Source organism: Schistocerca piceifrons, chromosome 3, assembly GCF_021461385.2.
Source record: "Schistocerca piceifrons isolate TAMUIC-IGC-003096 chromosome 3, iqSchPice1.1, whole genome shotgun sequence".
NCBI classification, from domain to species: domain Eukaryota; kingdom Metazoa; phylum Arthropoda; class Insecta; order Orthoptera; family Acrididae; genus Schistocerca; species Schistocerca piceifrons.
Genome location: NC_060140.1, coordinates 829254533 through 829281911, shown reverse-complemented (window position 1 = coordinate 829281911; position 27379 = coordinate 829254533). Strand labels below are relative to the sequence as shown.

Genomic DNA, 27379 nt, shown 5'->3' with positions numbered 1-27379 from the left:
CTCCTTTAACTGCTTTCTTTTCAAAGGTCACAGCACACTGCTTGCCTAATATTGACAGCAGAGTACATCTCTCTGTTCAGCACCAATGTGAGACCTATCAGCAGCTGTAGAAACATTGTGTCTGACTTCCTCACACACTGCTGTGCATGTGTGAAGGCTGTCATTGGAAACACATAACGGAACAATACAAGATGGTGGTGACTTACACCTGCTGCTTGCACAGAGAACATCAAACTTCATCCTATCTCTGGTTTATGTACCAAATTTACAAACTTTGTAGTGGTATGATTCAACCCACAACTTGCAGCTTGCTTATATGTCCAAACATTTCCGGCGTCAGGTTTCCACAAGTTAGCACATTCATGAGGGAGGGCTACTGTCATATTCCTCACAAAGAAGACAGTATGGCTAAGCATAAAAAAATGTTGCCAAAACTAGGCTCAATCGTGCAAGAAATGTCAATGGTGCAAGATTGGCAGGCGTGTATCCACATCATTAAGCATTATCAACACACCAATAGTGTGTTCGATGCACATACATTAGGATCTATTGGGACCGTTCTTGAGCCCCAGACAGTATAATTACTTGTTCAGTGATACATATATTTACTCACGGTCTTGAAGCGATCCCCATTATAGACGTGGCAGCAGAAACAGTGGCCAGAGCTTTTGTCAGTGAACAGGTTGCAAGATATGGGGTGCCTTAGATGATAACAATAGCTTGTGGGCAGCAGTTTGAGTAACTGTTGTTCCATCAGCTTCTACTGCTATGCAGCTGCTCATGTATCAGAACCACCAGCTACCATCTTGCAAACAAGAGGATGGGTGAAAGGTTCTACAAAATTCTGAAGGCAGGTATAATGTGCTCTCTTAGGGCTACGAACAGCTGTTAAAGAGGATCTGGACTGCTCCACAGCACAACTGGTATGTGGAGAACAACTAAGATATCCAGCTGAGTTCATTTCTCACAAACCAAGATATCTTCCAAATAAAGAAACTGCAGTTGACTTCAGCCAACATCCTCAGAGAAACATGGATGAAATTTGGCCAACAGCACCAAAAACACACAGAGATAAATCAGTCTTCATACGCAATGACCGGTGTATGAAGACTGATTTATCTCTGTGTGTTTTCTCGCGACGCGACGCGATGCGCACGCATGCACGCGAACGCACTCCCCTGCTCGACTCGCTGCGGCTCACTTTGTTACTGTCGCTCACACATGCCAACGCTACTAGCCCAATGCCATGCTGAGATGCAGGAATGGAGGAAGAGGCAAGATTGCTGCTGCTGTTGAGCTCCTGCTAAACGCAGTCGGGAGCAACAGTTGCGGCAACGAGAAGAAGAAGCGGAAGCCTGTGGCACAATTACAGTGCTATAAGTGCCAAAAGCTGGGACATATAGTCACGGAATGCAATGATGTGGTTGCGTGTGTTAAGTGCGGGCAACCGCACGACACACGGAACTGCACCAAACCAAGAGGTACTGCAGCGTCGTGCGTAAATTGCGGTGGCTCGCACGCCGCAAACGTGCGCAGCTGCATCTATCTGAAGACGTGGAAGCAGCAGAAGTTGGCCACCACACACAAAGAGGTGGCACAACAAGAAGAAAAGGTGGACACCCCACCCTCCTACATTAGTAGGGGAAGTGGGCTGCGCCACAAAGACGACGTGGACGCCTTCCACCAAACACTGCGGGAAGCCAACGAGGATGCAATCACTGCGCTCAAATCCGCCATGGCGGAGGAGAGTGCGGCCCTGAGAGCAGAACTAGAAGAGACGCGTCGGGAGGTGACTCAACTAAGGGTCACCTTGTACCTCGCATCCCGCACGACGCCGGATGTGGCACCGACCCCCTCCAGTACGGGGGTAGACGCAACAACACAAACAACCGCCTCCCTGGCCACACGGCAACGCAGGTTGCTAGGGAGGTGGTCATGCACTCGGGGAAAACTGCCGACAACAAGGAGACAGCCCCCTCGGAAGCAGTCATCACTCCTGTCTCTGCGGAAACACAGATGACGCAGGAAGTGCTGATGGAAACCGAGGGAGAAGAAGACGAGCTGTTCGAGTGCCTCCCCCTCCCCAACAAGAACTGTGTGAGGGAGGTGCTCACCAAGATCACAGATTCCCTGTGCGATGGTAGCTACCCCCATCATGATCATCCTTACCCTTTCACAGTAGACTAAATCCTTCCCCTACCTCATAAACCTTATCCTTTCCACTGGGGGTGCGAACCCTTGAACCAGAAGCTTCACGGGAGGGAACTCATCAGGCGTGCAGATCTGGAGCTAATCAACAAGCACTTGATCTTCACCGACGAGGACTGGCGGTACATGACTGACCAAGCAGTCCTGCACATTCAACAACAGATGCCCCCCGTGGACTTCTCCCGCCTGAAGAAGATAGAATTCGGGCAGCCAGGAAGCAGCAAGAAGAAGTACAAGATGCTGCCGGAATCATCCGGCAGATAAATTCCTACATCCACAGAAACCAGAGGCCAATCCAAAATGCGAAGAAAAACTTTCCCAACAGAGAGGATTTCAGGACGAACAGCTCAACCAGCTTAAACTCCTACACCTCGGGCCAAGGCAGGTCCATCATTATAGTGAGTGAGTGAGTGACACAATAACCTGCTCATAATGAGACACAATGACCTGCTCATAATGACACACATCTGGCTGAGGGATGACAGTACATGGCCACCTTGTCAACCTCTGTACGTGGGACCTTACAGAATTCCCCAACAAGGCATCAACACATTCAGAATAAATTGGAATGGTAAGGACACGACTGTTTCCATTGAACATTGGAAACAAGCATACCTAGAAGAGTACATGATGGCCTTGCAGCCACAGGAACAAAAAAGGAGAAACTTTTTCAGTTTATTTTCAAATTTTACTTTGCATTTTCTGACATCTTATATCACTAGGTAAGTGATAAAAAGTTTTTAATGCAGCATTCTGCACCCCTTTTCATGCTAAAGACAATTTAATGTGGAGTAATGAATGTCATTTTTCCTTCTGGTACTGTAATTATGTACCTCATTGTTCCTTTTGAGCTGTAGTGTACTATTTATAAAAAATTTCATGAAGTTATAAATATACTGTGAAGTGGTACTCAGAATGCCCAACTACTTAAACAGATGTCTACAAGATGATCAAATGAGCACCAGTTATTTCAGAACATTGTTCCACATGACATTACCGAATGGAAATATGCAAAATATGTCAACTTGTTGATTTGTCTTTTCCCAAGATTTACAATGATGAGTGCAAACATGGCTGAACTAAATTGTTCTAGGAGTTCCAAAATGTGCTTTTTACCATTTATTTTTTCGTCAATATGGACACTTAAGAATTTTGAAGTTCCAACCTATTACTTTGAGGTGATTGTTCGAGTTGGTTACACTAAACAACACCCATTTAGCAGTAGTTCTTTTATTCACCTAAACACATACAAGGCTCACAAAGAACTGAACATGGCGGAAGAGGCCAAAGATAATCTTAGCTCAGCTCAAAGATGGGTGCATCGATGTTGGTGTCAATTTCATCGGCGCCACATACCCCCCCCCCCCCCTCCCCCCCTGCTGGAGTAGTCTGCGGCAGCCAGACCATGGTCGTTGGGGAGCTGTGTGGGTAGATGTCATGAAGGAAGTTTGGGCCACCAAACCTGGAAGTCGTTGAAGCAAGCCGGGCGTCGTACTGGTAGTGCAGCGACAGGTAGGCCAGCGGTTTGCAGGTGGAACAGAGCGATGACGACGATGTCTCCAGTGGGCATGGCGAACACACGAAGTATGTCCAGGTTGACGTCGGGTGGGAGGGAAACACATTTCACCAGTTGGCAGAGAATGGCGGAGGTTGTGTCATGAGCACTGGATGAAGAAAAACACATGACGAACAGTGTATAATCGCACAGTATTATTCAGATGTCGTGGATTATGTCCTGGGGGACAGGCACAAACACCTCGAGCGAGGGCACGTTCAAGATGGGGGGGGATGTGAGAAACCTTGACAGGGCGAGGCAGGTGATGGTGGAGAGGTCGAAGGGACTGGCGAAGGGCAAGGGCATGATCGTAGGTAAGCTCAGGGTCACCAGTGAGGTGATTGTTCGGGTTAGTTACACCAAACAACACCCATTTAGCAGTAGTTCATTTATTCACCTAAACACATGCAAGACTCACAAAGAACTGAACATGGCGGAAGAGGCCAAAGATAATCTTAGCTTAGTTCAAAGATGGCTGCATCGATGTTGGTGTCAATTTCATCGGCGCCACAACTTATTTCCTCTCTATGGTATAGTATCCCTAGATGTGCAGAACTGAATATCATGTTTCTTTTTAAAATTGAGGGTGAGACCATTCACAGAAAATCAGCCAATGATATTCTTAAGAAGTAATTCTGCTTGTTGTATATGAGATGGAAGATCATTTACATATATGAGGAACAATAGTCATACTTTTCTTAGAGAGAGGTTTAGCAATGGCATATTTCAGTCTCTCCGAAAAAATTCCTTGAGTTAGTGATGCATTACATACACTCCTGGAAATTGAAATAAGAACACCGTGAATTCATTGTCCCAGGAAGGGGAAACTTTATTGACACATTCCTGGGGTCAGATACATCACATGATCACACTGACAGAACCACAGGCACATAGACACAGGCAACAGAGCATGCACAATGTTGTCACTAGTACAGTGTATATCCACCTTTCGCAGCAATGCAGGCTGCTATTCTCCCATGGAGACGATCGTAGAGATGCTGGATGTAGTCCTGTGGAACGGCTTGCCATGCCATTTCCACCTGGCGCCTCAGTTGGACCAGCGTTCGTGCTGGACGTGCAGACTGCGTGAGACGACGCTTCATCCAGTCCCAAACATGCTCAATGGGGGACAGATCCGGAGATCTTGCTGGCCAGGGTAGTTGACTTACACCTTCTAGAGCACGTTGGGTGGCACGGGATACATGCGGACGTGCATTGTCCTGTTGGAACAGCAAGTTCCCTTGCCGGTCTAGGAATGGTAGAACGATGGGTTCGATGACGGTTTGGATGTACCGTGCACTATTCAGTGTCCCCTCGACGATCACCAGTGGTGCACGGCCAGTGTAGGAGATCGCTCCCCACACCATGATGCCGGATGTTGGCCCTGTGTGCCTCGGTCGTATGCAGTCCTGATTGTGGCGCTCACCTGCACGGCGCCAAACACGCATACGACCATCATTGGCACCAAGGCAGGAGCGACTCTCATCGCTGAAGACGACACGTCTCCATTCGTCCCTCCATTCACGCCTGTCGCGACACCACTGGAGGTGGGCTGCACGATGTTGGGGCGTGAGCGGAAGACGGCCTAACGGTGTGCGGGACCGTAGCCCAGCTCCATGGAGACGGTTGCGAATGGTCCTCGCCGATACCCCAGGAGCAACAGTGTCCCTAATTTGCTGGGAAGTGGCGGTGCAGTCCCCTACGGCACTGCGTAGGATCCTACGGTCTTGGCGTGCATCCGTGCGTCGCTGCGGTCCGGTCCCAGGTCGACGGGCACGTGCACCTTCCGCCGACCACTGGCGACAACATCGATGTACTGTGGAGACCTCATGCCCCACGTGTTGAGCAATTCGGCGGTACGTCCACCCGGCCTCCCGCATGCCCACTATACGCCCTCGCTCAAAGTCCGTCAACTGCACATACGGTTCACGTCCATGCTGTCGCGGCATGCTACCAGTGTTAAAGACTGCGATGGAGCTCCGTATGCCACGGCAAACTGGCTGACACTGACGGCGGCGGTGCACAAATGCTGCGCAGCTAGCGCCATTCGACGGCCAACACCGCGGTTCCTGGTGTGTCCGCTGTGCCGTGCGTGTGATCATTACTTGTACAGCCCTCTCGCAGTGTCCGGAGCAAGTATGGTGGGTCTGACACACCGGTGTCAATGTGTTCTTTTTTCCATTTCCAGGAGTGTATTTAAGATAAGACTGGGTTCATAATATGGGGAAAAATTTTAGTATTTTTTTGGAAACACCATTAAAACCAGATGAGCTTTTATTTTTGAGAGAATGTATAAGTTTCTTAATTTCAGGAGCAGAAGTTGGTGATACCTTCATGTGAGAGAATTTTATGAGTTCCTTATCAACATACTGCTGTGATTTTTCTCTTCAACTGTTTGTCCCTAAACTTTCTACTACATTTAAGAAATGCTTATTAAATATATTTGCTACCAGTGCCTCATCATTTATAGCACTTCCATTCAGTTCAATACTGATGTTATCTTGTTCTGTGGCTGGTTATCCTGTCTCATGTTTCATTACATTCCATATAGCCTTAAGTGTGTTGCTGTAATTACTGATTTCTGACATTATATGCATGGTCCTTGAGTTTTTGTCAACCTTTCATAGTAATTTTGAATAGTTTTTGTAATATTAACTACTGCAGGATCTCTACTTGTTCTTGCCAACACATACATTACCCTTCTCCTTCCTCTAGTGATACATCGTTTTTTAAATGACTGTTCAAGTTTCTTTCTGATTAGCTTATGCAGAAACCTATTTTCAAATAATAATATAAATTTATCATGGAATACATTAAATTTTATGTTAGCATTTAGTTCATTATAAATTTCATCCTATGTCATTGCATGTAAATCATTCATAAAAACATTTGTCCTGGAGTCATTTATTCTTCTGATTTACTCTGAGAAGTATCCCTACAGTAAGGTACTATGTCATTTATCCTAATTAACTGTGCATCATGATCAGAAAGAGCTTCTGTCCCTGAGTAAACAGTTATTCTGTTGCTTTGAACTTCACCAAAGAAAACATTACCTACTGTCTTTATTCACCCAAGTTGCAAATTTAAGTACCAAGATAAAATTGTAGAATCCTAATCATTTTTCCTATCAGAAACCTTTAGATAATGTACAGTGAGGTCACTACAGACTATTAACTGCTTGATACTCTCTGACAAGTAACAGAGTAAGGAATCCAGTTTTCTCATAAACAGTTCAAAATTTACCAGTGTCAATTTATATACAGTTACAGTTGAAAGTGAAATATTTTTCATTATTAATTCAGAAGCTCACACTTCTATGTGCTGATCACTGTAAAATCTACTTGTCTCAATATTTTTGAACTTGTGTTCCATCTTAATATATGTAACAATTCCTCCTTTTCCCATATTAGTTCTGCATGAATAAGCTCCTTGAGTGTAATCTTTTACACGCAACTTGTCTAACTCTGTGTCTGTGTGATGTTCAGATAGGCACAGGATGTCTATCTTTTCAGAGCTCTCTAAATTTTCCAAACAAACAAGAGGCTCTTCGACCTTATCACTCTATCCTCAATATTTTGATGGAAAAAGTTAACCTTACTTTTCAGTGCATTCTTAAGCATTTTGTAAGATCTTCTTTCAAAACATGGTGCCTGAATTCTGATTCTAATGTAAAAATGGCACTCCTCTGACACCTGACACAACTGGGATCTTGCTATGTATGATGGTGCCCCTTCCCTCCCCTTTTTTATTATCTGCGAGAATCTCAGCCAACGTATATTTCCCTCTCCAAGTCAGGTGTCTATTGGTGCATCAAGTGTCTACAAAAGCAAATATAATGCGTGTTTTGTATTTGCTTGTTTATTAGTAGATGCAATGTGTGCTGCCATTGTGCGGAAGTAATAATTGAATTTGGTGACCACTGATGTCAATGTGTCATAATTACTTCTACATCTGTGTCTGGAGACTCTGTTTCATTTGCATTGCTGTTTTTCTTTGGTAGTGTTTAAGACTTGTGAAATTACACTAATGCTAAAATCTGGGTATTCTGCTACACCACCATAAGCAGCAATAGGATCCACCAGAAATAAAAATGTCATAGTGAATTGAATTTTATTTGACCCTATGGGATTAGCTGGTGTACAGTGCATATAGATGTGATATAGGACACATCAAAAATATAAAACATTCATTATCACATACTTCCTAGCCATTTTTCTCACATTCTAACATCACTGATTATAAGTAACAATATATACAAATTTCATGTGTACTCTTCAACACTGTAAAATTCCTTTTCCACCAGATAGCCTTTGAGATTCTTTGAAAACTTAGTGTCATGTATATTGTATCACAGTTTTTTAGGTGGACTTCTTAGTAATTTGATAAACTGAGTACTGGAGTCCTCTTTCAAGCATTATTAGTTGGTGGTGTATGCTTTGTATGTCATTCATCCTCATTGTGTTGTGGGTGTGTATGCTAGCATTTGTAGTCCACTTTGCACTGTCTTTTTTGACATATAGTTTATATGTTATTACAAAGATGTAAAAGTTAAGCTACCTAGTCTTTTGAAACAGTTTCTGAATGTTTCAGAAGTCTTTCTTCTTAATATGATCCTGATTTCTTTTTTATTTTGTAATGTGAATGCTCTTTTTATTTCTTGAATGTTTGCATTTCCCCACACTATCATTCCATACTGTAGGTATAGTTCAAAGAGTCCATCGTATACTGTGCACAAAAGCTGCGTGTCTGCATACTATGATAGCTGCCTCATTCTGAATATGATGGAGCTGAATTTATTAGAGACAGAATTAATATGTTGTATCTATTTCAGCTCGTTATCTACAGTAATACCTAAGAATGTAGTGGATTCTGCTTCTTCCAGTCTCATTTCATCCACCTCTAAACACATATGCACAGCCTTCTCTTTATTTTTGGATACTGAATACATAGTCTTTTTTAGGTTTATAACAAGTCCATTTTCCAGGAGCCACTGAGCTGTGGTTTTTTGCGTATATGTATGCTCTTCTCTCAACCTGTACCTGTTTTGGTCATTGTTCAGTATTGTCATATCATCTGCATACATTTTCTTCTTCTCTTCAGTACCTATGTCATTAATGAACAGATCATTGGTAAAGCAGATGCCAGACTGAGATTCATTGGAAGAATCCTAAGGAAATACAATCCGAAAACAAAGGAAGTAGGTTACAGTACGCTTGTTCGCCCACTGCTTGAATACTGCTGAGCAGTGTGGGATCTGTACCAGATAGGGTTGATAGAAGAGATAGAGAAGATCCAATGGAGAGCAGCGCACTTTGTTACAGGATCATTTAGTAATCGCGAAAGCATTACAGAGATGATAGATAAACTCCAGTGGAGGACTCTGCTAGAGAGATGCTCAGTAGCTCGGTACCTTCACCGAGGAGTCATGCAGTATATTGCTCCCTCCTACATATATCTCGCGAAGAGACCATGAGGATAAAATGAGAGAGATTAGAGCCAACACAGAGGCATACCGACAATCCTTCTTTCCACGAACAATACGAGACTGGAATAGAAGGGAGAACCGATAGAGGTACTCAAGGTACCCTCCGCCACACACCATCAGGTGGCTTGCGGAGTATGGATGTAAGTGCAGATGTAGATTAAACAGCAATGGTCCCATTATGAATCCTTGTGGCACTCGATATTTAATAGCTTTGGATTCTGACTGATATGCATTCCTTATTGATACATATTGTTTCCTGTTGTTTAAGCATGACTCTATCCACTTACCTGCTTGCCCTCAAATACCATAGTTTTGCAATTTTCATATCACTATTTCATGGTCAGTAGTGTCAGATGCTTCGGAAAGATCCAGGAACACTGCAGATACAACTTGTTTTTCATCTAAGGATGGTGTAATATAGTCTGTCAGACTGGCAATTGCTGATTCTGTAGATTTACTCTTTCTGAAACCATCCTGTGATGATGTAAGAATACTGTATTTGTCAAGATAATCAACTAATCTATTATACATAAGCATTTCCAGGATTTTTGAGAAACCTGACAATAGTGAAACTGGTCTGTAGTTGTTGGGGTCATCCTTATCCCTTTATTTTACACTGGTACCACCCTACTGGTCTTCAGTTTTTCTGGAAAAATTATGTTCATGAATGCACTGTTTGCTACATCCAGCAATGGTGAGATTATTTAGTCACTTACTTCCTTTATTATATTATTCAACATTTTATCATCATCAGCTGATTTCTTGGATTTCAGTTTTTGTATATTTTTCCTCAGTTCATCATCTGTGACTGATTTGAAGAATATGGTTATGCTTGATTTTTTTGATAACTTAGTAATCTTATTTTTTTGACTATTGCTTTCCAATTCTAAGTTCGCTATCACATTTATACAGTTATCATTGAGTATGTTAGCTATTACTCTATCATCTGTAACCACTCTGTTGTCTGTTTTTATTGACCTGATCTCTATTTCTTTGTTCGATCAGGTTTTTCCTTTCTTTCACCATTAATTTCATTCCAAGCTGCCTTTACCTTGTTTTGTAAGTTCATTGTGGTGGCATTAATTGCTCTTGCTTTTGCTTCTCTTATTGTTTTTCTCACTTCTTTCATAGCATCTTATAATTTTCAGTTACCCCCACCACTATTTCAAATCCTGCAGCTTCCTTTGCAGTTCTATTATTTCTCTGGTAATCCACTTTGTCTGATCCTGCTGCTTTTCTTGTCTGTTTGCTTTGGGGAATGCCATATCAAAATGGTGTTTATGTGTTGTAGTAAATGCAAGATACTTTTCATTTACATTCTGTGCATGTAGGATTTTATTGCAGGTTTCCCTGCTTAATATTGTTCTAAAGATGTTAATATTTTGTTCACTGATTTCTTTGGTTGCTTGTTTTGGTTCTGATATAATGTCCTTACTTCTGCAGAAGCAGGTCAGCTGTCCCTGGTGCTCAGATATTTATGTTGGACTACATGTGACTCATAACTACAACTACTAAAATTAGTAATAATGTTGTCAATAACTGTCTGACTTTGAGAACTCAATTTTGTCAGTGCACATATTGTTGCCTCCATATTGTATTGTATTAACAATTCTTCAAAATATTGTCTTGGTTTTGATTCTTTTCCCATGTCAGTATTGAAATCTCCACACATAATGATGTTTTTCTTCATCTTCATTCTTTGTAAGTTGTCCATTTTCTTCACAAAGATGCTAATCTTGCCACTTGGTGATCTGCGCACACAAAACAATCTAGTCATCAGTCATTACACCAGTAATTTCAAAGTTTTTTCTTTAGCTGTGGGTAATCTCACACACTTACTGTTTGCAATCTTTAGGGACTTCCCTGTATTAATATACATGGAAACACCACCACCTTTATGTTTAGATCTATAGAAGTAACTGGATAAGATACAGTCCTTTATGCACTGATATGTAGTATATCTGATTGTATTTCACTTAGGACTACTGCTTCTAGATTCTTGTTACCAATGTATTGAGTATTCTGATTTAGTAATTTTATGTAACTTTTCTTTTGCCAGCATACATGTTGCGGGCTCCACTCTGAGAGCATAACCTGTAGTCCTTTCTTTCTTGTGTTGTGCTTATATTTTCCTTTTTCAGCTGCAGCAGTTGGGTTTTCAGCCCCATCAGGCCATATAGTTTCCCTTGCTTCTGATTGTTTTGCAGGCATCTGTAAACATTCTGCTGAGTGCCATACTTTCCTATGCAGTTTTCACATAGAAACTTGTTTGGGCCTATAAAAACTGTCCCAAGATGATCACACTGTTCTTTGATGGCATAATTTATTTTGGAGATACATTTGTCACTCACTCACTTGCTTTTTATGATTCTGCTGAGTATTAGCTGGGATCCCACATAAACACTTCTTGCCAAGCTGATCATATTTCTTGTTTCATTAATAATCTGTTCTTTGCTGCTGCTTCTTAATGAGTTTGTTCCAATGTGTATACAGACACCACTGTAGTATTAGTTTTGGTTTGAGAATCTGGTTTTGTATTCATCTGTTTTGAATTTATCATATTTTTAAAAAGTTTGCCAAGTTGTTGCATTCTAATTCCCAGTCTGATGTCAATTTTGCGGTTGGGGACAGCAATATTTTTCAGCAGCAAATCACCAATTATCAGAAACAAGAGTTTGATATTTCCATGTAGTATGGCCTACTAGATTGTTCTTAGCTGAAGTCAGAAATTTATTTGCAGCAGCTGCTACACAACATTGAATGTTTGATTGCCAAGTGGTCTTTCTTTTCATAATTCCTTATCATCAGTTTAATTTAGCAGTTTCTTTTAAGAATATCTGCTGGTTTGACATCGCTATCTAGGTCACAACGGATTTACCACATTCAGTCTGATGATCTGAAAGATATGTCAAAGTAATATTCACACAATGTGTGTGTTTGTGTGTGTGTGCGTGTGTGTGTGTGTGTGTGTGTGTGTGTGTGTGTGTGTGTGTGCTATTCTGTTAGTGAGATCTGTGAGCAGCTTTCAATAGCTGTACAAATCACATTTATAACAACATACGGATATTTTTTCTTGCCTTTTCTGTGTTGGTAAGATTACTTTGGTAAATATTTTGAATTGATTGTGCACAGAAAGTAGTCTTATTTGTAAAACATAAATCCATACTGTTTCAAAAGGAGGGGGTCAAATTTATGCCTTTGATGTGATGTTTATCATTTGTCCATCTTTCTTCTTATGTCACTTCCGGTCTTACCTTTCCTCCTCCTGGCCTAGGTGTTTAAAATGTGTGTATTGTTGTAAATGTATTGGTGCAAATAATTATCTATTTTGTACTAGTGATGGCTCACATTTGATTATTTCTTAACATTAATCTCTCTCTTATGTTATTAATAGATTATCAAGTGGAAAAATGGGTGAGTGAGTGTTGTATAAATTGAAATAACTGGCTTGGATGATGTTTGCATAGCCACCACTGTGACCATCTCACCGAAATAATGGTTAAATGTAGCAACTATTTAGAACATAATTTTGATTGCCCAGTGCAAATTAAATTTTTGCACTTGAAACATTCCAATTTCACATAGTTGTGACAGTAGAAAGCCATGCCAGTTATTCCAAGAGAATAATATTTTGTGTCCTGGTATTTTTAAATCCATAGACCTTTGGTCATTTCAACTCAAGCAGTTCTCATTAAGGTGAGTTAAATGTTTTCTAGTCTGAAACATTGAAGTGTGTTTTAGTAAATTGCTGCTGGCAAATAATGGAATATATCTCTATATGATACCGTGGTTTATCAGGGATGCTTATGAGCACAATAGACTGAGTACTCTAAACCACTACCATTATTTCATAGGTATTGTAGAGTCCAAAAAGCTACATGACATTAAGTAATACATTTTGTAGAAGTAGTACCCAGCTACAGAGTAACTGAGTTTCCATTCCTTCCTTTGAACATGAGAGAGCACGATCATAAATGAGCATTATGTGGCTATTTAACAGATGGTCAGTGTTCTCAGTAGCAAATATTACAAAACTATGAACTAAGATTAAAGCCACCAAACAACCAACACATAATACAATACAAGAAATGAGCTTTTGCTAGTGTTGTAAATAACCAGTTTCACAAAATGGGGGAGGGTGCCATGAGGAGACATTTGCCCCTCTTGGCATCTGGAGTATAGACTTAGTAACACATTGACTGCTGCACACACAGTGACAGATGTTTCACCATGAGGCCAGGCCAGAGCATCAGGCATGAGGCTCTGTTGTGGCCACCAGTAGGCAAACAGCATCAGGTGTAAGGTTCTGAGCTGTGGCCACCAATGGCTTAGTGGCAGTCAACATGTTAGTCATTATAGAATTCCCATGCAGTTATAAAAATGATTGTTATGTCTGCCGTTTCACTGAACTGCATACTTAACATTCCTGACTGTGATAGGAAATTGTGGCTTTACAGTTTCTGTATGTATGTTTACATCTACAAGACTACCCTGCAATTCACAATTAAGTGCCTGACACAGGGCTCATTGAACCACCTTCAAGATATTTATCTACCGTTACACTCTTGAAGAGTACCATTTGACTCTTGAAGAGCATGCGAGAAAAACAAACACTTAAGTCTTTCTGTGCAAATGATGATTTCTCTTATTATATTACACTGGCCATTTCAACTCACATATGTGGGTGCCAACAAAATATGTTCACATTTGGAGGAGAAATTTTGTTATTGAAATTTTGTGAAAAGATCCAAAAACAAAAAAAATGTTTTATTTTAATGATTGCCATTCCAACTTGCATATAATATTTGTGACACTCTCTCACCTATTTTGCAATAATATAAAATGTGCTGCCCTTCTTTGAACTTTTTCAATCTCCTCCATTAGTCTTATCTGATGTGGAACCCACACACTGCACAGTAATACTCCAGAAGAGCACGGACAAGCATAGTGTGAGTTTTCCCACAACATTATCTGTGTGATTCTTCTAGTTTTAGCAATTTCTAATTGTAATTCCTAAGTATTTAGTCGAATTCAAAGCTTTTAAATTTGTGTCATTTGTTATGTAACCAAAATTTAGCAGATTCCTTTTAGTACTTTGATGTGGATGACTTTAGAGGCAAGTGCCACTTTCTGTACCATACCAATATCTTGTCTAAATCATTTTGCAATTGGTTTTGATCATCCAATGACTTCACGAGGCAGTAAATAACAGCATTGTCTGCAAAAAATCTAACATGGGTATGACAGGTTTTCAAGCTGTTCACGAGAAATTAAATCATTTCCTTGGTGCGGAGGCAGTTTTATGGCTGCCCCATGATCAAGGCAGGTGCAAACCTTTGCAGAACATTGCCAAACTTTGAGTCCCCTATGTTTTCTCTCATGCTTCCTTATACAGACCTTTACGAGTTGCAGAGTGGGACCATTTCAATAATTTTGTGCTTGAATTCTGGTGTAATTCCCAACATAAGATAAACATGACTGCAGTGCATTGCCCATTCCCTGTTGCATTACTTAATAATAGAAGTATTCTACTATCTGTCTAGAGGTGAGGTGAAAAAAGTGTCCAATGTGTGTGGTGATAAGATTTCTTTTCCTTGAGTTTGTATCTTCTCAAACTCTACGGGGGGAACACAGAACAACATGCAGCTGTTGAGTTATGAATTCTGTAACTAATTATTATGGCTGCAGAACAATGTATCAAACTGGGGATAAGAGGTATATCTTGGTTCAGTCATAGACTATTAGGAATGTGGTATAATGCCTAATTTCAATGTTGTTTAGGGATTTTTGAATGCTGGCTGTGGGTTACACTTTATCCAACTAACCCAAAAAATTTGTTTTCAAAAAACAAATTAATTGCCCTTAATTGTGTCTGTCAGCATTTAAAAATGGTACGAAAATAATGCAGTAAATTCAGAACCATGATCACTCACGAAGTTTTTCGTGCAAGCTGTGTTACAGATGACACTAAAGTAGGATAAAATTTTTAAAAGTTTGCTTCCAATTTCTCCACTTTGAGGAATATTAGCACATTACATTTCTTATTTTTTTGTTTTAGATTTTTAGAATTCAGTGCCAACCAGATGTTATTACTTTATAAATAAAAATACGTTTAGTGAATATTTTTTAGCTTTATTCTCCAGCTTGTTAGAGACAGTGGAGTTAATGACATGAAGATGTTATTTCAAATCATCAAGTCAATTTACATTAATATGAGCGTCATTTCTAAAGCTCTGCAACTGTAAGACAGAACTGAAGAAAATAATTTATTTAACAAAGTACCTCTACATTCCTTCAATATAATGTCCATTTTTACATATAACAGCTTCTCAATGTTTTGGAAACTTCCGTATTCTGGATAGGGCACATTCTTTGTTGAGCTATGTGATTACTCAGGTCATATCATAGGATGCTTCATCAGTTGTATCAAAACGTTTTCCATATAGCTGTTCCTTAAATTTGGGAAACAAATTAATGTCTGGTGGGCTCATATCAGGATTTTATATTGTATGGTGGGTGGGGAAGTTTTTCTCATCCATATTTGTTGAGCCTCTGCCCCCACTGGTAGGCCAATATGCTACCTTGCATTATCACGCAAAATGAGGACACCAGCTGTGAGCATGTAGGCCTTCTTTGACAAATTCTTGGGTGCAAAATATTTTGCAGAAATAGGTTGTAGTAAGCACCAGTTACAGACATCCCCTGGGGCACTATTTTTAGCTATGAGTCCATTCGTGTCATATGCAAAGATCATCATCAACTGGCAGCGGAATTTTTTCACACGTGGAAAGTAGGAACTTTTCTGTTGTTTTGACTGAGGCTTCTGTTCTGGCTCGAAATCTATTATCCAGGTTTCATGAAGTGCAACAGTCCTTTTCAGAAACTGATCTCCTCCTGGTTGATAATGTTGAAGCAATTCTTCTGCGATTCTTTTGCGAACTGCTTTCTGCTCTTCACTCAGATCATGTGGAACCCATGTGGCAACAACTTTTATCATCTTTAACTTATTATGATTTTGTAAACTGAAGGGATAGACATTTTGGCCTCATATGTAATTTCCTCACATGTTTGTCATCGATCTTTTCTCAAAATTTCATTAACAATAACCTGCGAGACATAGTCTGTTGCAGCTGATGGTCTCCCACTTCTTGGGTTGTCCTCAATGCTTACCCAACCTTCACAGAAATGGGCAGGCCACCATTGTATTATGCTATGATCCACTACACTATTAGACTGAGTGAGGTGGAGCAGTGATTAGAACACTGGACTCGCATTCAGGAGGACGACGGTTCAAACCCATCTCCGCCCATCCTGAGTTAGGTTTTTTTGTGATTTCCCTAAATCGTTTCAGGCAAATGCCAGCATGGTTCCTCTGAAATAGCACTGCCAATTTCCTTCCCAATCCTTCCCTAATCCGAGCATGTGCTCCGTCTCTAATGACGTCGCTGTCGACGGGACGTTAAACACCAATCTCCTCCTCCACTACACTATTCCCACACACTTCTCTCAAAGCCATTACAAATATCCATTGGATTCTTTCCATACAGGGGTTTTGAGTTTGATGTAGGAATGGTGGCCACTATGTGTAATTGACCTAACTCAGTTTCAGTCTCCATTTCAAAACCAAATTACTCATGACACCAGCCACTGGAACCAGCAAACCTAAAGTCTCACTCACAACTGATATAAATTTCAATTTTATCATACCGCCATAATGGTCGCACATGCACAATGTGCAGGACGTTTGAAATGACCCTCATGGTGTAGGAGGATCTACTTTCCATACAATAATTTAATATACTTGCCTTTTCTGTTTCACAGTAGTAATCTACATTCCAGAGAATATATTGAGTCAATAACTGTCAATCTTTGAGATAAAATAACATTTGTGTATATCCTGGCAAATTTTCTTCTTGGTTCAGGACATATTAAATGCACAGAATGAGTTACGGTAGATACAAAATAGCAAATTTAAAATCTTGCCTCCTCTTGAATAAATTTCTGAGAGTCCTCATGAGTGGCAAAATAGTATAAATGAAAAGCCCCTGTATTTTTATCCTCCAATTTCTACAGGGGCATGACATCCTAGCCAGATTAATATTGCCACACACTGAAAGTTTATAATTGCTGATTCTCTGCGTTTATACATACCTATATCTGACTCATATTACTAAAAGTTGTACGGTCCTCAGACTTGTGGAACATGATTTTGTATCAAGGTGGAGAATCTCATCTAGCCGTTTCTAATTCTACTTTGATTGCACATCATTAATAAACTGTCTAATAAAAAAGTCTACATGTGCCTGGAGAGCAAGGATGGAAGGAATAAAGATGCAACTGGTTTTCTTGTGAAAGTCATGTAACAATCTTTGTGAGCAATTTACATTTCTTCAGTACATTTTCAGTGCCTGATTACAACATTTTAATCAAAAACATATTAATTGTTTCTCTTAAGAGTTAAAACTAACATAACTGCTAAGAATTATTCTTTACATGTTTCCAATGCATTATAAGTAACATAAATCTGCCTTTTCAAATTTTATGTACTACTGACTATGCAGCTACTGTACTAGCAGAAATTTTTTTGTAGTAGATATGAAAGATTATTTAACAAATTTAAGTAATTGGCCTTGAAAACCATAAAAAATTCTCCATTCAGTGAATACTAAGGACTAACTGCAAATATAACATAGAGAACAGAAGAAACAGGTTTCAGTATGACTAGATTGTAGTGACTAGAATTAGCGCCCTTATCAAAACGTATTTCCATTCATTTTCGACCGTCTCTAGCATTCTGTTTATGTACATAACAAAACATTTACCGTCCAAGTTCAAAATCATTTTATTACTGTTACTAGACAAATATTTTAATTCAAGCATAATAACTGAAGTTTCATGTGATAAACAATGACACAAAATGTTCTTCCCTTTGCTATACATTCAAGTACTGTTACAACAATACATCAACAAACCTAAGGTTTGCTACATACAAGATATGGGCATATATTTCAACAGTTGAATGAAATGGCAAGAAACTAGTTATTTGGTGCTATGGTGACCGGGGTCACCAGCCGCAATCCTCATGACAATTATGATGTGCTGGTCAAAGTAGGTGACATATGCTCTGTAACAACCGTGTCAGAACATCAATTATAAACATGGACTGCCAGGACAATTATCGACAACCCAGTACCTAATCAGGCATCAGCAAGAGGTCACTGGCTGCACCACAAAACCACGCCTCAGTCCAGTCACAAGTGGCTAGAGGGTAGCACATCTCTTCCTGAAGAGTGACTATTTAAGCCAGAGCTGGATGAGGCATGTGCCAATTGCTTGCAGTCCAACACTTAAGCTCTCATCAACGCGTTACTGGTGAAGGCTGTATCACACTTAGAAGTTCGGCTTCTTCGAGTGCAGCTACTGTAATTTTGCAGCTCCTGGGAGGTTGTTGGAACCTATACCTTTGAACTGTATTTAGTTAGAACCATTGAAAAGGTGGAATTAATTTCTTGTTATCCTTATTGTTTTTGCAAGCTAATAACAAAGCTGTTTGTAATATCTACCAGTGGTTTCCTCACTCTTCAGGAAGAGACATGCTGCCCATTAGTCACTTGAGACTGGATGGGGGCATATTGTGGTGTGGCCAATGATCTCTTGCTGATGACTGGAGAGGTACCCAGTGGTACATAGTTCTTAGTTCACCTCCTGGCAGTCTGGATTGCAGTCTGGTTGCTACAGAGTGTGCAAGCATCACCTACTTTCATCCACGCATTGTAACTGTCATGGGGCTGCGGCTGGTGCCCTGGGACACCATAACACATAGTTTATTTGTACAACCACTTTACTTGTTCATTCCTATGAAACACCCCATTTTTAGTAACAGAATTTAAGTGTCATCAAATGAATGATTCACTTATCACTGTGAAAAGATGTAAGAACAGTGTTAACCTTTAAGGTGATTTTTATTTTTTCAGACATTTACTTGAAAGTTATATTAATACTTTACATTGATTTGAAATTGTGCTGATTAATTATGTAATAATAGTTTGGCACTGCTTAGGATTTCTGATACTGATGTTATATGCTAGAATCAGTAACTCCTTGAAATTTAACGTTTCCTTCCAAGCCCTGTCCAGAGGTAGCCTGGGTCGTATCTACCATGTGAGCTTCTAGTTTCAGATTCTGCCACAAAATTACGAATTTTATATGAAGGTCGATGATTTCTCAAGGCATGAAGGTAAGCAGCAGTGGCTTTTGGCCGTATTTCTCGGTCTTGCTCTGCAATAAAAATAAAAATTATTAATTTTGTCTAACTTCTTAATTAGATACTAACCAAATGAAGGGTAAGCAAAAAGTGTATTTAGTGAAATAAAGAAAATGTCAGGACTTCCAAAATGTCAGTACTTCCTCTGATGTAAACAAAATTTTTGCGTATCTTGAGCTTGTAGAATGTCTTCATAAGCAAAGAGCAAACAGCAGAAAACAAACATATAGAAGTCAATTATGGATGAAAATCTGCTGAGGTACAAAGAAGGTGCGATGGTGATTAACCACAGAATGTGAAAGGCTGAGAAGAAATGTACTGTGATGGAGATAAGAGAAAGAAATTAAATTAGTAAATGGTCACATTAAATTCAAAGCAGTCTTGAAAGGATGTTTACTTATGCACTGCCTCTCTAGTCTGGATGGGATCCCCCAAAAACTCTTGAGTCAATAACATAATCACTATTAGTAAATCAATTGTAGTTATCTTTGAGACAATTGTACATGAAAAAATAAGATAATCAGTACTGAAGTGTATGTATGAATGATTCTGTTATAATTACTCATTTAAAGCTGGTAAACTTATAAACCCACCTGCCAAAAACTACCATTTTTTTTTATAAAATATTCTGTTTGACTTATTAGGAAAAGGATAACTTCGTACTCACCACATAGAGGAGGCACTGAGTTGCAGACAGGCTCAATGAAAAAATTGCTAAACATTTAAGCTTTCTGAGGACAAAAAAGTCTTTCTTTGAAAATAGAAAACACACACGCATTCACACAAGCATAACTCACACACACATTTCCACTGTCTTTGGCCACTGTGATCTGAATGTGGACTGCAACTACATCTGAACTGAGCAGCCAGATACAGCCATAGTGCACAGTCATGCCACAGCAGCCAGAGACAGTGGCGGTGTGTGTGGGTTGTGCTTGTGTGACTGTGTATGTTTCCTGTTTATGAAGAATGACTCTTTTATCTGGAGGCTTAAATGTTTAACAGTCTGTTCAATATGCCTCTCTGCAACTCAATGCCTCCACAATATTGTGAGCAGCAACCTATCCTTTTCATAATATTATCATTATTCTACCCTGGACTTTCATGTTCAGTTTACTTGTATCACATATGTATGTATACCAGATATTCAACTGTAATTAACCACCTGAATTCAGTATATGTATAAATACTGACTTGTCCAGTATCTATTGTGCTTGTATTGTACACATGAGGTTTACTGGATAGAAAAAAATGCAATACAATACATATGCTATTTAAGCTAAGAAGGTATATACAAATTAGCACTTTGTATGATCAGCACAAAAGTCACTACTGTTTTACTAATACAGCATACTATATTGAGAATTCTGAGTAGGTGTACAATGACAAACATAAAAATGTTGTCATATAATGCGCTAACGGAGGTTTTTATACACACATTATTTCCTGCCAATCCAAAATCCAATCATTGAGATAATGTATAGAAAGAATGGCTAATAAAAATGCTTTTCACTTATATTTAGAATTTTTGGGCGTTAATAATTTTGTGTCACACATTTATAAGCTATTTGTTTCACTTTTTTGCACCATAATACAGAGTTCCATTTTGTGTATACAATCCATATAGGATTTATTTTTATCTTTTGTTTCTTAGTTATGACTATTATAGCTAATATGAGGTGACTTATTATTTATCATAAATAACATAAAAAAATAAGCATACTGGGATGTAAGTGTGAGGACGCTTCAGGTATCAGTGTATTCTTTGCAGGGTATTCAGTGATCAACTGTACATAGCATTTTTTGAAGCATAAATATTTATTCTTGGCTGCCTTATTATCATTTAAGTTAGTCTTGAAGGTATGAAAAACATCTTAGCAATTTCCTCTAAATGTGTGGACATAACAGGGACTTTGAAGTTGTAGTCTGATGAACTCCGTTCATTATTCACCTTATCAGTAAGTTAATTTGACTTTAACTGTGGCCAGCATAACAAACTGGAGCATTATGCAGTTTACAGGGTGATTCACGAAGATACGCAAATATTTTAATGTGTTATTCTAGAAGCAAAAATAAAGAAAAAAGTTCATATAAATATAGGTCCGCAAACGTTTAGTTACGGATTTACAGCTAATAAAAGATTTTACCTTAAATTTAGAAACTTTGCTAATATGAAGCCATCGCAAACTTGTACAAGGTTAAAGTAAAGCATGATTTCCATTTATTTTGTTGTTATTGATCTGGTGAATCTAAAAAAATGTCCCAGACATGTATCTGCAATAATTTTCCAGAACATCCAGAGTAGCAAAGAAGTAATTTTGTAAAATTTTTAATTTATTAACTACTTGGCCCAATTTGTTTTTTAAATTCCAGAGAATTATGCACAAAGTTTTCAACAGAAGTTGCAGAGAAATTAATTTTGGAATAATGATGGTAATAACATAAACTGAAACTGTATGAATGTGTCAGATAACCTGCTTTTATTAATACCATAGCACACATGAATTCTTGTTAAACCAGAAAAAGACAAAGCTCAGTTTTAAGGAAGTTGTACAGTGTACATACAATTTCACAATGCATTCACAATAAATGTTCAAAAATGCCTCCACCGAGTCCAACGCATTTAGCTGCAGAGGTATGAACAAATTTTGTTGCTCCTTTCCATTTCAAGGGGTTGTTCTTAATTTCATCTATTGCATTTATAATGTGAGCAAGTAATGCCTCACGTGTATTGACTTTATAAAGACTGTGTGTTTCATCCATTCCCAGTCACAAAAATCCATTGGTGTAAAATCGGGTGATCTGGGTGGCCACAGACGTGTGGCTCCATGACCAATCCATTTCTGGGGAAAACGTCCATTTTGGCATTCATCTCTTTGCTTCTCTGGATGTTCTGGAAAACTACTGCTGATACACATCTGGGACATGTTTTATTAGATGCACCAGACCAATAAAAACAAAATAAATGGAAATCATGCTTTACTTTAACTTCGTACAGTTTTGCAATGGCTTCATATTAACGAAGTTGCTAAATTTCAGTCAAAATGTTTTATTAGCCATAACTCCATAACTAAACATTTGTGGACTTTTTTTGTTAGTTTTACTTGTAGAATAACATATTAAAATATTTGCATATCTTTGTGAATCACCCTGTATAGTCACACACACACACACACACACACACACACACACACACACACACACACACAGTGATCAAGGTTCATGCACATCATGCAACAACTCAGTAGCAGCCTACCTTATTCTGTCATGTGCTTTTTTCTTTCCATGTTGCACTGTACATTCCCAGTTCCCTAAGATCTTTCACTGCTACAGTCTTGTTTATCTGAGAGGTCTTCAGCCATCTATGTTTCTTTTCATTACCTGTGCTACTCTTAACCTACTTCCCTCTCCTATTCTTGCTGTGTGCCTCTAGCCACCTCATTTGGCTCATCCTGCAACAATATCTGGTTGTTGCCCCAGCCTGTATACCTCTTGCTAGCTTTATTACAAATTAGTGGGCCCCTGTATCTTTCTCTTTATTTTGCTCTCAATTATTCTCAATTTGTCTCTATTTTCTGGTTGTGTTGTGACCCTCTGATGCATACAGTGTTATTGGACACATAACAGCACTATAGGTTCTTAATTTTACCTTTGTTGAAGTGCATCTTTATGTGTGTGTATTCTTCAGACTATAATAGCTTCGTGACTCACCTATGATCTGCTCCTTGATGTCTTCCATAATATTGTTTTCCACAGTAAACCATGCTCCCATACATTTCACTTTGTCTCTTCTGTGCATTTTTATTAACCCAAATTTAAATTTTTCGAAAAGTACCTGCCATCCTTGATAATTTCATCAACTCTGTCTTCCTTCTCTAAGATTCAGTTCAATCTTCATTGCATTACACATGAAATCCTTTACCATTTCTCCCTTCTCATCTTTATTTTCAGCCTTCACCAACACGCATAAGCAATTCATTAATAGTTTATTTTCACAAGTACTTCTTGGCATTCTTTTTCTGGATTATGCCTCATACAATCTTCTCTATTAGTAGGTTCAGAAGTGTAGGTGATATATATCTTCTACTTGGAGCTGGCTTTTCTCTGTTTCTCATATTATAGCAATGTCCTAAATATAGCTTCCAGCTTGGTACACTTTGTTCATGCTTCAGCAATACTGCTTGGCTGTGGTGGTATCTTCATTTCTTTCTGCGTACTGTACATACTTTCCCACTGAATGCTGCTATATCCTCCAGAGAAGTCAATAGACATTGTCCATACTTCTTTACCATATTCTCAACATGTTCTCCAACTTGTCTGATTTTCAATATGTGGTGAATTGTAGGGCTTACTTCTTCCAGATGAAAAACCAGTCTGATTCAGTACAATTCAGTTTATTAGCATCCTTGTGTCTCATCGTAGTGGATTTGTTATGGGTAATAGGACATGAAATTATTTTACAATCATATGTTACTTAATAAGACATTCAAACAATGGATATTGTTAATAAGATATTCTGAAGTACACCATGAAGCCATACACATAACAACCATCAGAACATAAATTATAAGTTGGATTATATTTGTGCAAATACAACGATTTTTTTTTTAAAGCAATTCAGCTCACTGTAATCAGGGAAATAGGTTATTTTATTTAAAATGCTGATGGTTATGTATTTTTCAACACTAAAAAAGCAGTTGCTAGTAACATTTTTATAGTTCTCTTTTAAGTACTTGTATGTGTAATTCTGATATTCTCCAACCTCTATATTTCTTGTTTAATCTCTTTTAATACCTCATGATATGTTTAGTAATGAAATACCTCTGGAGTTATCACAGTTCATTTTCTCATTATTCTTATGTATAAGGATTATTATAGATGTTTCTCATGCTACCAGTATTTGTTTTACTCGCTATGCAATGTTGATTAGTTCGTATATGTTTCCTACTTCTATAAGTGGTCCTCTCTTCCTACTTTTTAACTCAGTGGGTGATTCATTTCTCTCCTCACTTGTGGTCCTGTTTTGTCAGTGAACACAGTAATTTGAATGATCAGTGCAGTTTACTGTAGATAATTCAACCACAGTGCAGTATTTTTCTTTTTTGGAAAGATGTGTTTTTGCTTGTAGTGTATGATGCTTTGTTTTCTGTCTTGTGTTACGGAAATGAATGTTTTCATTTTTGTGGAAGAAACTAGGACATATTGTCGTATGTTTCTTAATAAACACTACACTTGTGAGAAGGTAAATATCTATAAGAGAATTTGCATTCTTTTAAGGAGAAGTCTGCAAGGTCTGACATGACCTTTTTCTATTCCTACTATGATTCTCAATTTTCAATTTTGCATTCTAAAGAGTTTTAGGTTGGATGATGAGCTGCCCTAGAAAATGATTCCATATTTCAAAACATAGTGCACAGTCATCAGACAGTCCTTATGACAGCATTTTTCAAGAACTTTCATTAAACAGCACATAGTACTTCATATTTTTAATGTACCATCAATGTGTGTACATCATCTATGGTTGTTCTTGTGTCAGCCTCCTCAGAAATTTTGTATTGTCCACACTTTAAATATCAGTGTCCAACACCCAAATTTTGACTCCCTAATCACTTCTCTTGGCATTATGAAAATTTAGCACTACTGTTTCATTTTTATTTATTACCAGCATGTTGTGACTGAGCAGATTTACAATACTACTCAATGTCTCTGATAGAGTTTTCCGAAACATAATTGGCTAAGATGTATACGTCATCTGTGAACTCAATAGAGTTGTGGCAGAGAGTATGTTGAATTGTAGATTATGCCAAGTGACATAAATTGGCTGTTTTTAATTGTATTCATTATTAAGTTAATCTTCATATACAGTTTGCTGTAGTTGCGTATCTGTGGTAATGTATATTTTGGAGTATCTGGCAGCTGAAGCCACACTGCCAGCAGTGTGTGTGTGTGTGTGTGTGTGTGTGTGTGTGTGTGTGTGTGTCTTTAGGTCTTGTTGGTCAAAAGCTTATTTTGTGATAGTCTTTTTGTTGTGCCTATCTGCAACTCCGCATCTCCACTATATGGGGAGTAGCAACTATCCTTTTCATAATATTGTTACATTCCAACCTGGATTTTCCATTGTTTGATAATGTATATTTTGACCTGTTCCAGATTCCTTATCCTTCTCCCACCTGATGGCATACATGAAACAGATTTTTTGGTTGAATAAACTGTATATCTCAGCCTTACAAGAAACATGCACTGAATGACTGGCAGATTGTAGAGGTGGTATTGAGCAATGAATGGGAGTTGTTTAAGATCTTAACAGCACGTTTCACAAAAGAAACTCCTTAATTTTGAAATTAAATAGCTTGGCATCAGAAAATAAGGGAGGGCCAGAGGCAAGTGATATATTTTCTTATGAATGCCTTGTAAACCAGATACAGAATTTTCACCACCAGTTCCAAACATAACCAAGTTTAACAGAAAGTTTTTGTCAATAGAACAGTTACAGTTATTCAGTGTAATCTGAGGAGGTCAGTCTGATAATTTTCAGCTGAATCTCAGCTGATATCTGCCAGTGAATTCCAAATATTACAGAACTGTTACACATGTTTCTGCAGAAGACCTAATGTCACCAGTAGACCTAGGATTTTAGGTGAAAACCTATTTTGTTCCTCATTAAATAAAGGCAATAAAAGTTGTACATACATGAATTATACCAATTTACGATCAAAAATGCTAGTTTTATAGCACCTAAAAAAACCTAATTTCTGGTTAGTACCTGACTGTACCTAAATGTTAAAAATCCAATTAAATAAAATTTTTCGTGGCTAGCATTCTATCATTGTCTTCCCAGCTAAGAATTACACAAATATTTTATCAAAAATCGTAATTTTATAGTACCTAAAATACCTAATTTTATGGCAGAACCAGACTGTACCTCATTTTTAAAAATCCTAAAAATACTTAATTTCATGTTAGAATCCGACTGTGTCTAATTTCTAAAAATCCTGAACGAAATTTTATATGAGTAAAACTACTCTTCTGTTCTTCCTGGCTACTTAGAAAACAATAACTGAATGATAACTGGGCTGTTTGCATGCATGAACGCCAATCATGAGTCAGATGACGACAGCATACGCCAGGCAGTTCCAGGCTGCCCCGCTACACAGAGTGTTGTTGCTCACTGTGAACTGTCAAATGGGCCAGCAGGGCACGGAGGAGCCTTGTGGTCTGCCTCTTGTGCCTTCCCGCCCTGTCGGAACAGCCTGTTTAAAACACCTGCACTGTCTTCATTCAGTCGGCCAGTGTGCTGCTTGGATGTGGTGAAATATTTCACAGTGACAGTGTATTTGTGGAAAGTCAAGCATGCCAAAAGTGGCCAGCTCCAAATCATCTCCGATTCCTCAGTGGTTACAAGAATTTCCTGATTTCTCTATAGACGGCAAAGTTATTCACTGCAATGTGTGCAACAAAGGCGTAAGTAAAATGTTAACCTTTTATCTGCTATGTCCACTAAGAGAGCAATGTGCCACTGTTTTTCCTGAGTTAATTTGGATCACACATGCGAATGCAAAAACGTTGTTTCTAAACCCTCAATGTAGGTTAAACCTGCTAATCAGATCTCGTACATATATTCTTCCATAACGTATTTCTCATTTCTTTTTGTTTCTGGGTACATTCTGAACAGAGATCACATTTAAGTCTGCATGTTGCAGACATTAAACACCAGGCAAATTAAAAAAATAAATCAAACTAAAAACAAATGTTTGTAATAAAACCAAATGCAATAAACAAAAACAAATTTCATCTTGACCTATGTCGAGCCACTGTTGCAGCAAACATACCATTCAATGCAGTTGAAATAGCCAGTTAAAAAGTTTTC

General features: G+C 38.7%; 1 protein-coding gene across 2 annotated transcripts in view; it reads right to left on the bottom strand.

Annotated features, from left to right (window-relative positions):
* Positions 1-17677: 17677 nt before the first annotated feature.
* The window catches only part of LOC124789651, a 185546-nt gene continuing 175844 nt past the window's right edge, over positions 17678-27379 (bottom strand). For both annotated transcript variants that reach the window (XM_047257085.1, XM_047257084.1), the window contains one exon: positions 17678-19526. In XM_047257085.1, coding sequence (XP_047113041.1) covers positions 19357-19526 — 170 coding nt within the window. In that variant the 3' untranslated portion in view covers positions 17678-19356. The remainder of the gene's footprint in view (positions 19527-27379) is intronic.